General features: G+C 37.7%; 1 protein-coding gene across 2 annotated transcripts in view; it reads right to left on the reverse strand.

The window, feature by feature from the left end:
* Positions 1–273: 273 nt before the first annotated feature.
* The window catches only part of LOC129577023 (protein odd-skipped-like), a 43,252-nt gene continuing 29,866 nt past the window's right edge, over positions 274–13,659 (reverse strand). For both annotated transcript variants that reach the window (XM_055463386.1, XM_055463387.1), the window contains 2 exons: positions 1,335–3,108; positions 274–1,061 (listed from right to left, as the gene is read on the reverse strand). In XM_055463386.1, the coding sequence (XP_055319361.1) occupies positions 931–1,061; positions 1,335–3,063 (1,860 nt within the window). In that variant the 5' untranslated portion in view covers positions 3,064–3,108 and the 3' untranslated portion in view covers positions 274–930. The remainder of the gene's footprint in view (positions 1,062–1,334; positions 3,109–13,659) is intronic.

Genomic DNA, 13,659 nt, shown 5'->3' on the forward strand with positions numbered 1-13,659 from the left:
TTGAATGTATCTATTTGGGGAAGAAAAAAATGTGTGTATGTGATGTCTTTTTACTCCTAAATTATATGGATTTAAAACCTGAAGTTTGGAAACGGATTGAGCAGCATTGGTTTATGTTTTCGTTCTTTTTTCCGCCGTTATTGTTGTAAAAAATCGGAATTAACATTAATTTGTGGAGTTTTTTTTTCCTTCTTTTCTTTCATTTTGTGTCAGCTCATTTGCATAAGAGCATTTGTTTTGGTAAGGGTATTTGGAAACCAATCTATAAATATATCATATTTGTGAACAGCTTTTATTTGATATTGAATTTAATAACAACAAAAAAATGTATTGAGGACAATCTCAAAATGATTCAACCGAAGAAAAAAATTATTTTTTGTTTTCGCATGGAAAAATAATTAATTAAAGTTTATCTATAACGATTTGTTTTTGTGTGTGTGTGAACAAAACTGAGGATTATTTTCTGAGTAGCAATTTCAGTTTGAGTTTTTTTTTATGCAAGGATTTTTGTTCTGTTTTTAAGTAAATTTCAATGTTATTGGAACGATTTTGTGTGTGTGGCCGTGTACAATTCGATACGATTGTATTTTTTTAAAATAATTTTTGATTCTTTTTCTCATTATTTTCACTTTAGAATTTTGATTTCTTTGAATATTTTCTATAGAATATTTGTTTTTCGTGTGTGTATGATTTCGTTCTTTTGTAGCTACGCATATAATGTGTATGTGTTTGAGAAACAAAGGTGTTTTTTTGTCAGTCTTTGAAAAATATACACCATGTAAGTAGATCTAATTCGATGTAATTTGATTTAATGTTAAATTTAAAACGAAGAAAAAAAATTATTGAAACACTGAGTAAAAATTACTTAAACCTTTAAATGTACCACCATCGTTGTAATAATGTCGATGTTTATCGTTGAATCCGTGTTGTTCATGAGCAAATATTTTCGGTTTTGATGATTGTACTAGCTGCATATGCTGGCGACAACGTTTTCGGTGAAACGCTTCGATTACTGTCCTCAATCTTTATTTTCACTTTAGACAAATTGGTGTTGGGCATCGCTGTGGGAGGAGATAACGTTTTAATGCGGTGTTTTGGAACATCTTATTTTAAACATAAAGAAAATCAAGCATTTTTGAATTGTATTTTACTAGAAATGGGCAAAATTTAAGATTTGGGTCAATTATCAATGGAATAGATTGATGATCAAATGACCGGAAAAAATTTGGATGAGCAAAAAAAAGAGAGTGAATCAAATGAAATGGTAAAAGTGGAAAATCGTCATAGAAATACGCAGTTAAATTTATAATGATTTGAAGGAAAAAAAAACTCACCGATGAGGCTCCGTTGAAAGTTGGCTTGTGAATTGGCCGCATCGATGACATTATTGGATGCAGCAACAGCGGCGGCGGCAGCAGCACGTTGAGCTTCGTATCGAGCATGGGTTCGCATGTGGCGGGTAATCATATCACGGCGACATGCTGCATACGGGCACTGTGGACATTTATAGGGTTTCTCCCCGGTGTGGGTACGTTGATGCGTTGACAAATGGTCCGATCGCGAGAATACCTGGTTACACACTTTACATGTGTACGGTTTGATACCGGTGTGCAGGCGCATGTGACGTGTCAGCATATCAGATCGTGCAAATGATCGATCGCATACTTCGCACACATACGATTTGGTGATTTCGGATGAGCTGGACTTGCTTTTGTGACGCGAGGCCATGTGTTTGGCCAGTCGATCGTGTAGCGAGAACATTTGACCGCAAATCGGGCAAACGTATGCAACATCCGTTCCGGGTGGCATTTCCTCCACCACCGGTGATACATTGATGTTGTATCTAAATGCAACGGATTCTTTGGTTGTTGGCGAGGCGACATCACCCTTGATAATGGGTACCTGGCCCAGTGAATTGCTAGCTGTATTCGATAACGGCGACTGACTATGATGATGCGGTGCAGTAAAAGCGGGATGATTATTCAAATGTGCTGCCGGATTCACAAGAAGATTGGCCAGATTGGGTATCGACGCGGACATATCATGCGCTTGTGTTGGCCATTGATTTGGCAATGTCGACAAGGACGATGACGACGATGAGGATGGTGAGCGTGATGATTGTTTGTGTGTCACCGTAGCTTTTGTAATGTTCTCGAGAATTGTTTTCATCGACAGATCCAATGGTGCATCTTGTGGCGGTGGCTTTTCGGCGGCAAATGATTGATACTGTTGCTGTTTTGGTTGACGTTGCCGTTTTCGTGGCGGCTGTTGGATTTTGGTATCTTCTTGTTTAATTGGTTTGTTTTGTAAATCGAGTGCGGCCAATTGGCTTTGCGGCGAATACTGTTGTTGCTGTTGCTGTTGTTGTTGCTGTTGCTGTTGATGATGGTGGTCGGGTGTGAGTTGTTTTATTTTTAGATCGGAATTTGCAACGGGCATGCTATTTCGCATACGCAGAATATCTGGTAAGTATTTGGTTTGTAAGTAGTATTCAAAGAGTTGTGGTGGCATCTGTGGGAAATACCGTTCCATCGGGCTGACATTTTGCTCGTTGCGATGGTTATTGTACTCGTAATCACTGGTACGATTCTCTTGCTTAATATCACCATTAAATGCATTTTCATCGTTTACAGCAAATCCAAGCGGACTGCTGAATGGTTCACGTTTTACAAACGGGCTCTCAACACTCGATCGCAAATCATCGGTGGATGCATTCGTCGTTCGATCATCGTCATCGTCTCCGCTCGATCGTACCGATTCTCGGCCGCTCGCTTCGTTCATCACAGCACGATGGAAATCAACCAGTGATGGCACCTTTGACGATTCACCCTGATTGTTATTGTTGTTATTTGTCTCGTTGATTGCGTCCAATTCGTTTAGACATCGCTTGGTAATTGTATTGTTATTGTGCAATTTATCAAGTACAGCCGACAAACGTTTTCGCTTGCGTTGCTTCCATGGAATATTTTGGTTGGTGATCAATGAATTGTTGTTGTTACTGATTTGGAATTCGCTCATTTGGCGTGCATTTCCCATTGGGTCCATTTCATCTGCCATCGTCATGGATGTGTGCTTTTCTCCCTTATTTCACAAGATGAAATCAATGTTCTGCAATGACATAAGAAAGAAAGAGGGAAATAAAACATTAATATTACATTAATAACTCAGTTTTTGATTAGAATATACAAATTGTGTTTTATTTTTTGGCTTCGGAATCCATATGAATCGAAAAACCAGCCAATGAATCGGAACATTGAAGCCTAATATTTGTTTTTTTCTTTCTTTTCCATCAAAACAAGATTCTCATAAGAAATATTGCACGCACTCATTCATAAAGTTCCGAGAAATAAATACACAGAGTACACACACACACAACGGAGAAATAAAAAATAAAATCGACTTCGAAAGGAAACCACCAACATAGAGCGCCAATGCACATAAAATGTACCGAGAGAAAGAGAGAAAAAAAAAACAACTGACTGTTTGTAAACCGCATCATATATCGTTGTTTGCATTGTTGTTTCGTTAATTTTTATGTGAACATACATTGTTCAATGGCCTTTTATTTTATTCTTTTATTTTTTGTTCATTTTCATATACTCTTTCATAAGACACATTTTTTCGTTTTGTTTATGCGTACGATATTTTCATTGTGTCAATGTTATAAAACGACTCTCGGTCTCTGGCCACAAAATGCCAACATTTCCATGGACTTGGCGTTGTTTTTTGGGCTTGAAAACGATGTGTGTGTGCGAGGGATCGCCATCACAAACATTTCTGTGGTTTGAAGTAACAGCAACAAAAGAAAAAAAAAATCATGTTTTTTCCCGTAGACCAAACGGATATTTACACGGAGCTCATTTAACGCCTTTCAAATTGGATTATGATGTTTCCACCATTTGATTCGTTTTTTTTTTGCCCATAAAAATTCGATAGTAACAACGATTACTGAAATTTTTTTGCTTCCGTTCACAAGGAATATATGTTTTCAAGAAATTGCATGTTTCTCCTTCGGCTTTGTCCATGCATGCACCACGAAATGCATACTCTGTACTCGTATGAATTCCTTGAGTGACAATTTTTTGCCCGTTGCTTCGTTTCGAATAAATTTCTCTACAAATGTCGACGATTGCGAGGGAAAAAAATAGCATGTAAATGAAGTGTAAAAAGGAGAACAAGTGAAAAGAGTGCATTTTATGAAGAGTATCGGAGTTAAAAGCGGGCTCGACCAGATGTTGAATGAAGAATCGTTTAAAATGAGCATTTTGTTGGTTTCATTTTTCCGTCTCACTTTAGGCCATATTCGATATTTTCGATGTGTATCATACTTTGTTTTTTTCTGCATAAAATAATGTGCAATGGAAAAACGTTTTCCAAGTCTAATGAGACGTATAGTGTGCATGTGAAATTGTGACATTTGCGGGAGGTCGGTAGCTTGAGCTTCCATTTTTATATGTCATAATCATCATCCAAGCATTTAGATTTTGAAAATGTTTTACTTGGATATGCATCACATCGATTTGAAATATCGAGCACCATGATCACAATCTCAGACAAGAAAAACGAGAGAGAGAGAAATCCTGCGAGAGACCTGTTACATTTAGTGGATGATTTGCATGCGATAGTCGAAACATTCGAATTGCATTACCACTTGTTAGCAATAGCCAATCAAATTGAGTGTACCGTTTTTCGTTTTATTCGTTTTCAATATCTTAAATGGTGTATGCTATTGATCTTGTTTTTATTGCACATTTAGAAAACCCAAAAAAAAATCTCACACAGTTAGTCACATATATACAGCTAGCTATTGGTATGATAGACATTGTGCACACTTTCCGAAACCGGCGAACGAAAAAACCAATCATAGAAATACGTTTCTACATCATCAGCAGTAGCAGCAGCAACAGCAGCAACGTACTCAAGTGAGCCAAATAACCTAATTAGCATTATTTTATGGCCGTAGGTTGCTCACAAAAATGGAATAAATGTAAAACGTTTTAGTGTTCAGGGTTTTTGTGCTTTTTATTTTACTTTTTTTCTGTCCGATTTTTTTTTTCTCTGTTGAAGCAATAGAACTAAGGATCCAAATCAAATCAAGCCAACTGAAAAAAAGCCAAAAAAAACAGCAGCAATAACAAACAGCTCAAACAGTGATTTGATTTTGAATGGCGAAGAGAAGTAAGGAAAAAAAATGTCAAGCATTGCATACAAAGTGCTTTGCTCTTTGCAATTGTCATATTGTATCGATTCGGTGAACCGCTGAATAAAAGAGAGCAAATCGGTTTTATGTGTGCAGCATTGTGCATGGGGGCATTTATCTCTCGCGACTTTTCTGCTTCGACGAAACAAAATACATGTATAATGTTTTGATCGTCGGCATAAAATCAGCGAGGGGCATTTAAACACGTTTGCTGCCACCTGAAATGGTAGCTAAACTTGGTCTAAAATGTGAATTACAAAAGACCAATTATTCAGTGGAATGGATTTTATCGGTGCTCTCGCGATATATTCTTTTGCCATCACTCGATGGTTGGCTGGCTCATTCGCTCTTGCACCAATTTTATGGTGTGTATATGTACTTCACATGGCATAGCATTTCGTTTGTTGCATTGGTCTCTCTTCTCTCGCTCTAGTCATCGTTATGATCATCGTCGTCGTCGTCGTCGACGCAGTCGCCGCCGTCGTCATCAATTTTATGGGTTTCATCAACTGTTGTTAAATGCAATTAAAGTCGAACCAGAAGACATACAACCCACAAAACGAGAAACTAATAAATAAGTGCATTTGAAACAACAACAACAACAACAACAATATCAGCAATCAAATAGAAAATCTATTTCCAAATCAAATTGTAGAACTGCGGAAAGAAAGCAACAAAACAGAGGGAAAAAACCCACAGCGACGGCACTTGATAATAAGGAAGGTAAAAATCCAAAATGTGAAAACAATGCGCGCATTTTATATGGCATAGAGAAGAAGAGAGAAAAAAAACCTGCTTTTGAGAATTGCGTCTAATGAAGCATTCGATGCAATCAAAATGATAGATTAGCCATTGAGTGGCACTTGTTATGTGCACATTAGGCTGTAAATCGGAAGCGATTGGCTTTGTGTGTGTGTGTGTGTGTGTTGTTGTTTTTTTTTTCAGCTTCGCGGTCTGCTCATTTAAATGGATTTTCTCCTAATATCATCAGCAGCCAACGATGCATTTTCGTGCTATTTGGAGTGTGAACAATTAGAACAATTGCGTTTCGAATTCGCCAAATCCCCCGAGATACAGAGGAAGCGAGAGCGAGAGAGAGAGAGAGAGAGAGAGAGAGAGAGAGAGAGAGAGAGAGGGAAAGAGAGTTAGAATGGCAAAATCACCATTTTCGGTCATTTCGATTCTGCATTCGAAATGGCTCGTCTTGTTTTCTGTTAGCACTGTTTTGGGCTCTCTTGTTCGGTTGGTGCTCTGTATGTGCTCTTTTTATGAGCTGATCTAGTTTGAAGTCGGTGCAATTTGGCTGCAGACGCGATCACCGTGTGATTCGGTTGCATGCTTTGCCCAATTGGTTTAAAATAAATGTCGCGAATGTTGCGGTTGTATGTCAATAAATTTAACAGTCAGTTCAAGAATCAAATGCATCTGAGGAGACAATTTACAATTTGTATATAAGGTGAGCAATTTATACACCGGCTTCGGTATCGGCAAGAGCGTGCGCGCGCGCATACACACACTAGCACACCTTGCATCTCTCTCTTTCTCTATCTGTGATGGTTGGTTTTCAGTTTCAGTATGGTATGGTACGTGCGTTTTTGTTGCCATTTTGGATGTGGTGGCTGCTGCATTGGGCTGCTGCCGTTTTGTCGAGAGCACTCTCGGTCAGGTTCTTATATTGCACACAGCACAAAACAAAGAGAAAGAGCATAATTGGCATTGCTAATTAGTTACATAAATTGCTGTATGACCGTAAATGCCAACCAACAACTCGCTCACAATTACACAAATTATTGTGTTGCATTTAACTTTAACTCTCGAGAGCGAGCGAGTGAGCGCGCATAACACGGGCACACCAATAAAAACATGTTTGCCTCTTTTGATTGCACTCTTCTTGGTTGTGGCATTGCTGCTGCTGCTGCTGCTGTGTGTGGTGGCTTACACTCGGTGTTCCTCTTTTTTTTCTCTTCAAAATATATAATTCCAACCATTCGCATCGCATCGCAAAATTCAACAGAACAGAGAAGAAAAAAAAAATAATTGAATTCATGAACCGAACGGACACCACCAACAACAACAGCATTGTAAAACTGCAGCAGCAACGACAAAAGTCGCCAAACACATTGCACTACTGCAACCGAATTAAATATTATCGCAAATATTTATATCTATTTTTAAAATGGACTACTAGTTGACGATTGCTATGCTATTTTTTTACACTATTTCTTCTTTTTGTTTATAGTGTGCGTGCGTCGTTTTTTTCGCTTCTTCTACGCTCAGCCGCACGTTATCGATGTTTCACTTTTAACAACACTCATATAAAAATACAATTTGTCGAACCAAAGACGATTGCCTGCTTCCAATATGCGCGCACTCCTTCTTCGGATTCTCTCTCTCTCTCTCTCTCTCTCTCTCTCTCTCCCTCTCGATTTTTATTTCGCATTTTATTATTTGCCGTAATATACTACATATAAATTCTTTTTTCCTTTTCATTTGCTGTGGGTTTTTTTCTGTATTTATTTATTTATTGTCTCTCTGTGCTTACTGGGAAATGATAAATGAACTTGTGATTCTTGCGTGTGATAAGCAGTTCAAGTTTTCAACACACAATTGCACGCCGTTTTTATACGCGACCGTCCGATAAGAATGTTTTGTTGTTGTTGTTGTTATTCGATTTCTGGTTACCGTCCAATGAAGAGCAATTTTATGGGGCTTCCTTCACATCTATTTCATTCTCTCTTCTTTTTTGCTTTTGACTTGTCTTTTTTGATAAGACCAAATATATCATTCGCGCTTGACTTTTTTTGTCGCGTGAATTATAATGATGACAATGAATCGTCACGCAATCGAATCCTTTTAAACGGCGTCATTATCGAGTTTGTTCAACTCACTTCGTTCATTCATTCATTCATTCATTCGAAGGAAGAAGAAGGAGGAAAAAAACGACATCAGAAATATTTAAATTCAATAAATGCCATAATGCGCTACAGAAGAGAAATGACATGAACGAAAAGAAGAGAGAGAGAGAAAAACAGCACATGTTGAACGATCACACATCAGATATGCTGGCAGCACTGGTTACGTAAACGATTTACCATTAAGCTACACAAAGCAATTCGATCAACAAGTGACAAATCAAATGGTAAAACACACATATTTATTGAATATCTTGTTAAGCGATTAATAGATTGAGCCGTGTGTGTTTTTTTTCTCGTTTCGTTCACTCATTCGATCCTGTGTGTTTGCTTTTCTTTTTCATCTTATGCCGCACTCTCGTACTCGCCACGATATATTGGTTACGGATTATGGATAATGATTTTAAAAGCGTTGCAATTTTTTTTTATTCGTGTCATTTCAACTTGAAATGAATCACAACGCGCGAATGAATGAATATGACAACAACAAAAAAAAATTGCGACAAATCTCTGGTTCAATATTGTTTTTTCATTGAACCCTTTTTTTGTGCTGTTTTATGCATACCGATCAACCAAATGTTTGATTTCTTGAAATACATTTCAACTGATTGGAATACACCGTACACCGTTGACAAGATTTTTTTTCCCACTCTGTCCATACTGTTTGTATTCATTGCAGCCGCTTTTTCGCGTCGTCGTCGGTTCGATTCCATTTCCAATCGAATTGAATTCAAAATATAAATTATTTGTAAAATCGATGATACTGATTTATCAATATCATAAATCACGAATAAATATTTATGTCATATAAAATACGCGTCAAGTGTTTTTCTTGCGTTTGCTTGATCAAATAGCGAGAGAGACAGATATATAGAGGAACAGAACAGGAAAACGTACAAAATTTATCGAAAACTTGTATACATTTTAAATGCAACAACAACAATAACAACAGAAACAGAACAAAATAAAATTATATGCTCGATCCAGTTACAATGTGTGTATTTTGATGATTGCCCGCCCAAATGGAATTCTTTCCGAAACGTATTTAATGACACTGATAACAGTCGGCCACATGTCGAACGGTACAATGTCAATTCGGCAATCGTATTTAGTTTGTTTAGCTTTTGTCGATTTTCCATCGCGACCAACCCGATTTCGAAATCGAATCGAAAATCAAACTATTTTCCAAATTTAATTTATGACACTGGACTCCAGCCAATGGAGAAACGAAAATTGTTCAAGTTCTTTTAGCTCTTAATTGGTTCTATTTCCTTAACCTTTTCTGTTAAGAATGCGCACAGAAATTCAAACAATGGCCCTATAATGGTTTCAAATGATCACAGCGCGAGTGCGCAATTGAGTCAATTCAAGATTGCTTCGAGTGCGATCGATGAAGAGAAAAAACTACAAAAGTGTGCAAAGAAAAACGAAATTTATAATTCATTGTGTAAATCGGGCGCATGGTCTGATTAAAGGCAATCGATTGTATGATTGTAAAAACGACGAGCCACAACACATATAGTTTTTTTTTCGCAAACGCGCTCTATTGTTGACGTCAAGTCGCCGATTTAGTTTGTGCCTTTTTTATTGTTACCATTGCTGTTGTTGTTAATATTCGATCAGTCGGTTTATTGCAGTTGAGTGAGTGTGTTTTTAGCAAGAAGTCGACTGAATGGAATGTTCGAAGCCATTTATTATTGTTTGTTTATGCATGCCTATTTTCTTTTTTTTCTTCTCCTTCTTCTTCTTCTTTTTTCTTTCATTGAGTTTATTATGTTTTTTCAGTTTGTTCATATACACATTTTTTCCCCTTCTCCACTTCTTCTTCTTCTTCAACCCAATTGCTAGATTTCCGTGTCTAACACAGTCGTGCTTTATCCATTTATTTGCTTGTTGTATGTAATATATTAAAACATATCAGATTGGACGAGTCGATGCCGTTGATCGGTTTGCCGTTGCTCAGGTGTGTGTGTGTGTGTGTGCCTCGTCACACACACTTTGTGGAAGAGAGACGAAATGTGTGAGTGTGAGTCAAGTGTACAATACAATTTGATGTCGTTTGAGTCAACTGAGAAAACCAGTGTGTGTGTTTGTGTGCATTTCCCTTTGTTAGCCAATCCATGCGACAAAAATGAAGACGAAGACGGCGACAATAACAAACATTTCATTATTACGGTACGACGAACCTAAACCGATAATGCTTGCTGCACACCACACACACACACACACACAACGAAAAAACCAAACGATGATGATTAAGTGGCGTTATTCTGTCTTTCGGCAAACTACACAACAGGTGATTTTTATATATTATGCGGCCCACAATACATAACACACTCACACGCACACACAAGCCTTCTCAACACAATATATTAATGGATTTTTCGTCTATGGCACTTCACATAATCATTGCATCGTACCCGAGATTGACAACAAACAATCGACTGCAAACATTACACACCGCACGCATCATATGCACACGATCCGATCGCACAGCGAACGATCCACCCGACTGTCAACAACATGACAACGACGACGACGTCCACAATCAAAGACCAACTCAATTTTTGAAATAGAGAAATGTATTTGGCGCATAAAATAACGGGAATTGTATATAGGTTTCTTAAAGAGACACAAAATACACCAGCAGAACGATCATATTTCCAATGCATATTGTTTCAATTGTCTGTACGAAAAAGAAAATTCCATTTCATTCGCTGGAGAGACGACATGAAAATCTACTTTTTATTTATTATCGCTTTCATTCGATTCGATTCCAATTTTCTTCAACTGAGCTATTGCATATGACTCAACGAAAAATATTTCGTTCGTGCGTTGAATTATTCAAGTGATAGTTTCTGTGCTGTGAAGGTATCAAATAACATGATTACATCACAGTTGGAATGATTTCTACTGTCTGTTTTTTTTATTTATTTTCACAATCGGGGGTGCCCGATTACAATCGACACTAAATTCCACAATTTGTTCAGTTCGGATTGGATTGGATTTTCTTCGTTTAGTCGCATTTGTTTTTGGTTTATTACGGGCTGGATGCCGAAATTTCAAGTTGATGACTTTGATTGAAACCACAAACCCGAAATGCGGACATAAAAATAAGGAATATTGTCACCAAGTTTTAATGAGCACACACCGCATGGAACCGATCTTAAGTAGCTTTGCCTCATCACATTCCACAACAGATTCTTAATTAGGCTCCCAGAAATCGCTGTAAAAATATTTAGTTTAAGAAAGCAGTTAAATGTCTTTTCTTGTCTTTTCTTTTGATTTTTCGACAGCCATTTCATCAATTGATTTTGGGTGGAACATTCTGATCGACAGCAGGTTTGAATGTTTTTTTTTCGTCTTCTTCTTTATCATCTAAATGCCAGTAGACATCAGTTGATCAAGAAATTCGGAATTAATTCAAATTCCATAGGTAATTATTTGAATATCATTTGCTAGTCGCCATATATTTGACCACATTTTGCGCACGCACAACAACTGTTTGCTTGAACTTGTAATGAAGTGTGTCTTTCTCTTGCTTTTGGCTGATTGTCCGTTTTCCGGGTGCATCAAATGCATTAGGTGCATTTTATTGCAATGAATGTGGTTTTTGTTGTGAAGAAATGAATTTATGTAGTGAATATCTGTCTTTTTCACTCGTTGTTCCGTTTTCGTCCGGTCGCATCTGTCTTGCTCCTTTCCATTGGCGATATTTTTTATCAAATTTTACAGGCGGGACACATAAAAAAGACAAGCGTTTAAGAGAAATATGAAGAGGAAAATAAATTTTCTGACGACATAGGGAAAAAAAAGTCAAGTGCGGCAGTAAGCAGCATCTTCAGTTTGTTGAATGTGATGCAAAAACGTATTTCAGTCGAATGCCGCTTGTTCGCTTTCTCGATCACAGTGAGCCTTTGTGCATACTTTATGCCATCAGCGGCTTCAACGTCGTCGTCGTCGTCGTTTACCATACCAAACATTGCTGCACAACAAAAACAGCCAGAGGTAGTGGATGCTATTGTTACGTTGTTTATGTTCTGTTCTCGTTTTTTTTGTGTGCCCTCTTGTGCATTTTTCTTTCTCTCTCTCTCTTGCCTTTTCGCTTGTGCGAGAAACAGAGAGGGAAAGAGAGAAAAAAAGAGCAACACAGCCTGGAATCTTGTATCGGTTTGTTTTGTGCTTATTTGTTGTTCGATTGTTGCCTTGTCCTGATTTTTCCGTCGCTAGCCACGTTTGCCAAATGTCACACATTTTTACTGTTTTGGTCGTCGTTTGTTTCGCAATCGACGGTATGCGGGTGCAATTCTTAAAACAAAATAACAAAAAACAGGCTTTTCTGATTCGCCTTCTGCCGCCTTTAGGCTGATTACCGCGAATAGATAAGCGAAAAGCACAACACAGCCAGTCTGTGTCGGCGTGTCAATCCCCCGATAAGAATCATACAAAGATTTTTATCGAATTAAAAAACTCCCACGCGCAAAAAACCCGAAGTTTTATCAGAATAAGATAAACCGTTTAAGTGAACCTTGAAATAAGATTTTCTACATCGTGAAGGACCGAGAGAGGGAGAGAGAGTATCCAAAAGCATTTTTTTTATCTGCATTGGTGATTAACCTACTCTGGTTATTACGTACTTCTAATGAATTTAAAAAAAAAAAAAAAGTTTTACTACAGCCATAAAGAATCGATCGAACCAATGGATAAATTATCAAGCGATTTGTTTTTTTTTCTTTCAAATGAGCTGCGTATTGGTGCATGGAAAACAATGTGCATCGTAGTGAAAGAGAAAGAAAAAAATCTATTCAGATACACTGTGTGCTGCTCGGTTCGGTATGGTTGGCGGCTGTTCTTGAAATACAGTAGTTGATAATCGTGCAGTAGCAATGATTAAAATAAGCACAGAAAATAGGCTGATATGTGACCAAAAACGGTAAATATTCACATTTCTCATTCAAACTTTATTAAATGATGACAACAACAACAACAAAAAAATAATCGTGTTTTTCGTTTGGCAGCCGTTCATATTCTACTTATTATATTGTATGTCGATTCTGGCTGCTCTATCTCTTTTATCCACACTCGCATACATTGATCATTCCATCTCTGGCCGTTTGTTCAAACAAACATCGCACTATTTACTCAAATCCAATACGACACTTTGGCCACGATTCTCATGAAAGATGCTAATTCATTTCTAAGGTTCAATAAATATTGGCTGGCTTGGCTGTGTGCTCTTTTTTTCTGTGTGGTGTCTCGAACAATGTTCGTGGTGTGCACGAGTAGCAACCGCATAACATGTATTTTGGGTCTGTGTTGAGAGTGAGCGCATGAGAGAGCGCGCGCGCGCGTGCGCCTTCTTCGGCAACACAACAGCAAGGACGCCGCATAAACGCGAAAAATCGTGAACAACAATTGACCTGCATTATTCATTTATTTTTCAGCCAATTTATACATTAATTGAAAGAAGCAAAGAGACGAAAAAGAAATAAAATGAAAATCAACATGACACGCACACTCATTATTATGCTCCTCTCACCTGTGTAA

The sequence above is a fragment of the Sitodiplosis mosellana genome, unplaced genomic scaffold (assembly GCF_009176505.1).
Source record: "Sitodiplosis mosellana isolate CC-2019 unplaced genomic scaffold, AAFC_SMos_1.0 Smas_scaffold_6197, whole genome shotgun sequence".
NCBI classification, from domain to species: Eukaryota; Metazoa; Arthropoda; class Insecta; order Diptera; family Cecidomyiidae; genus Sitodiplosis; species Sitodiplosis mosellana.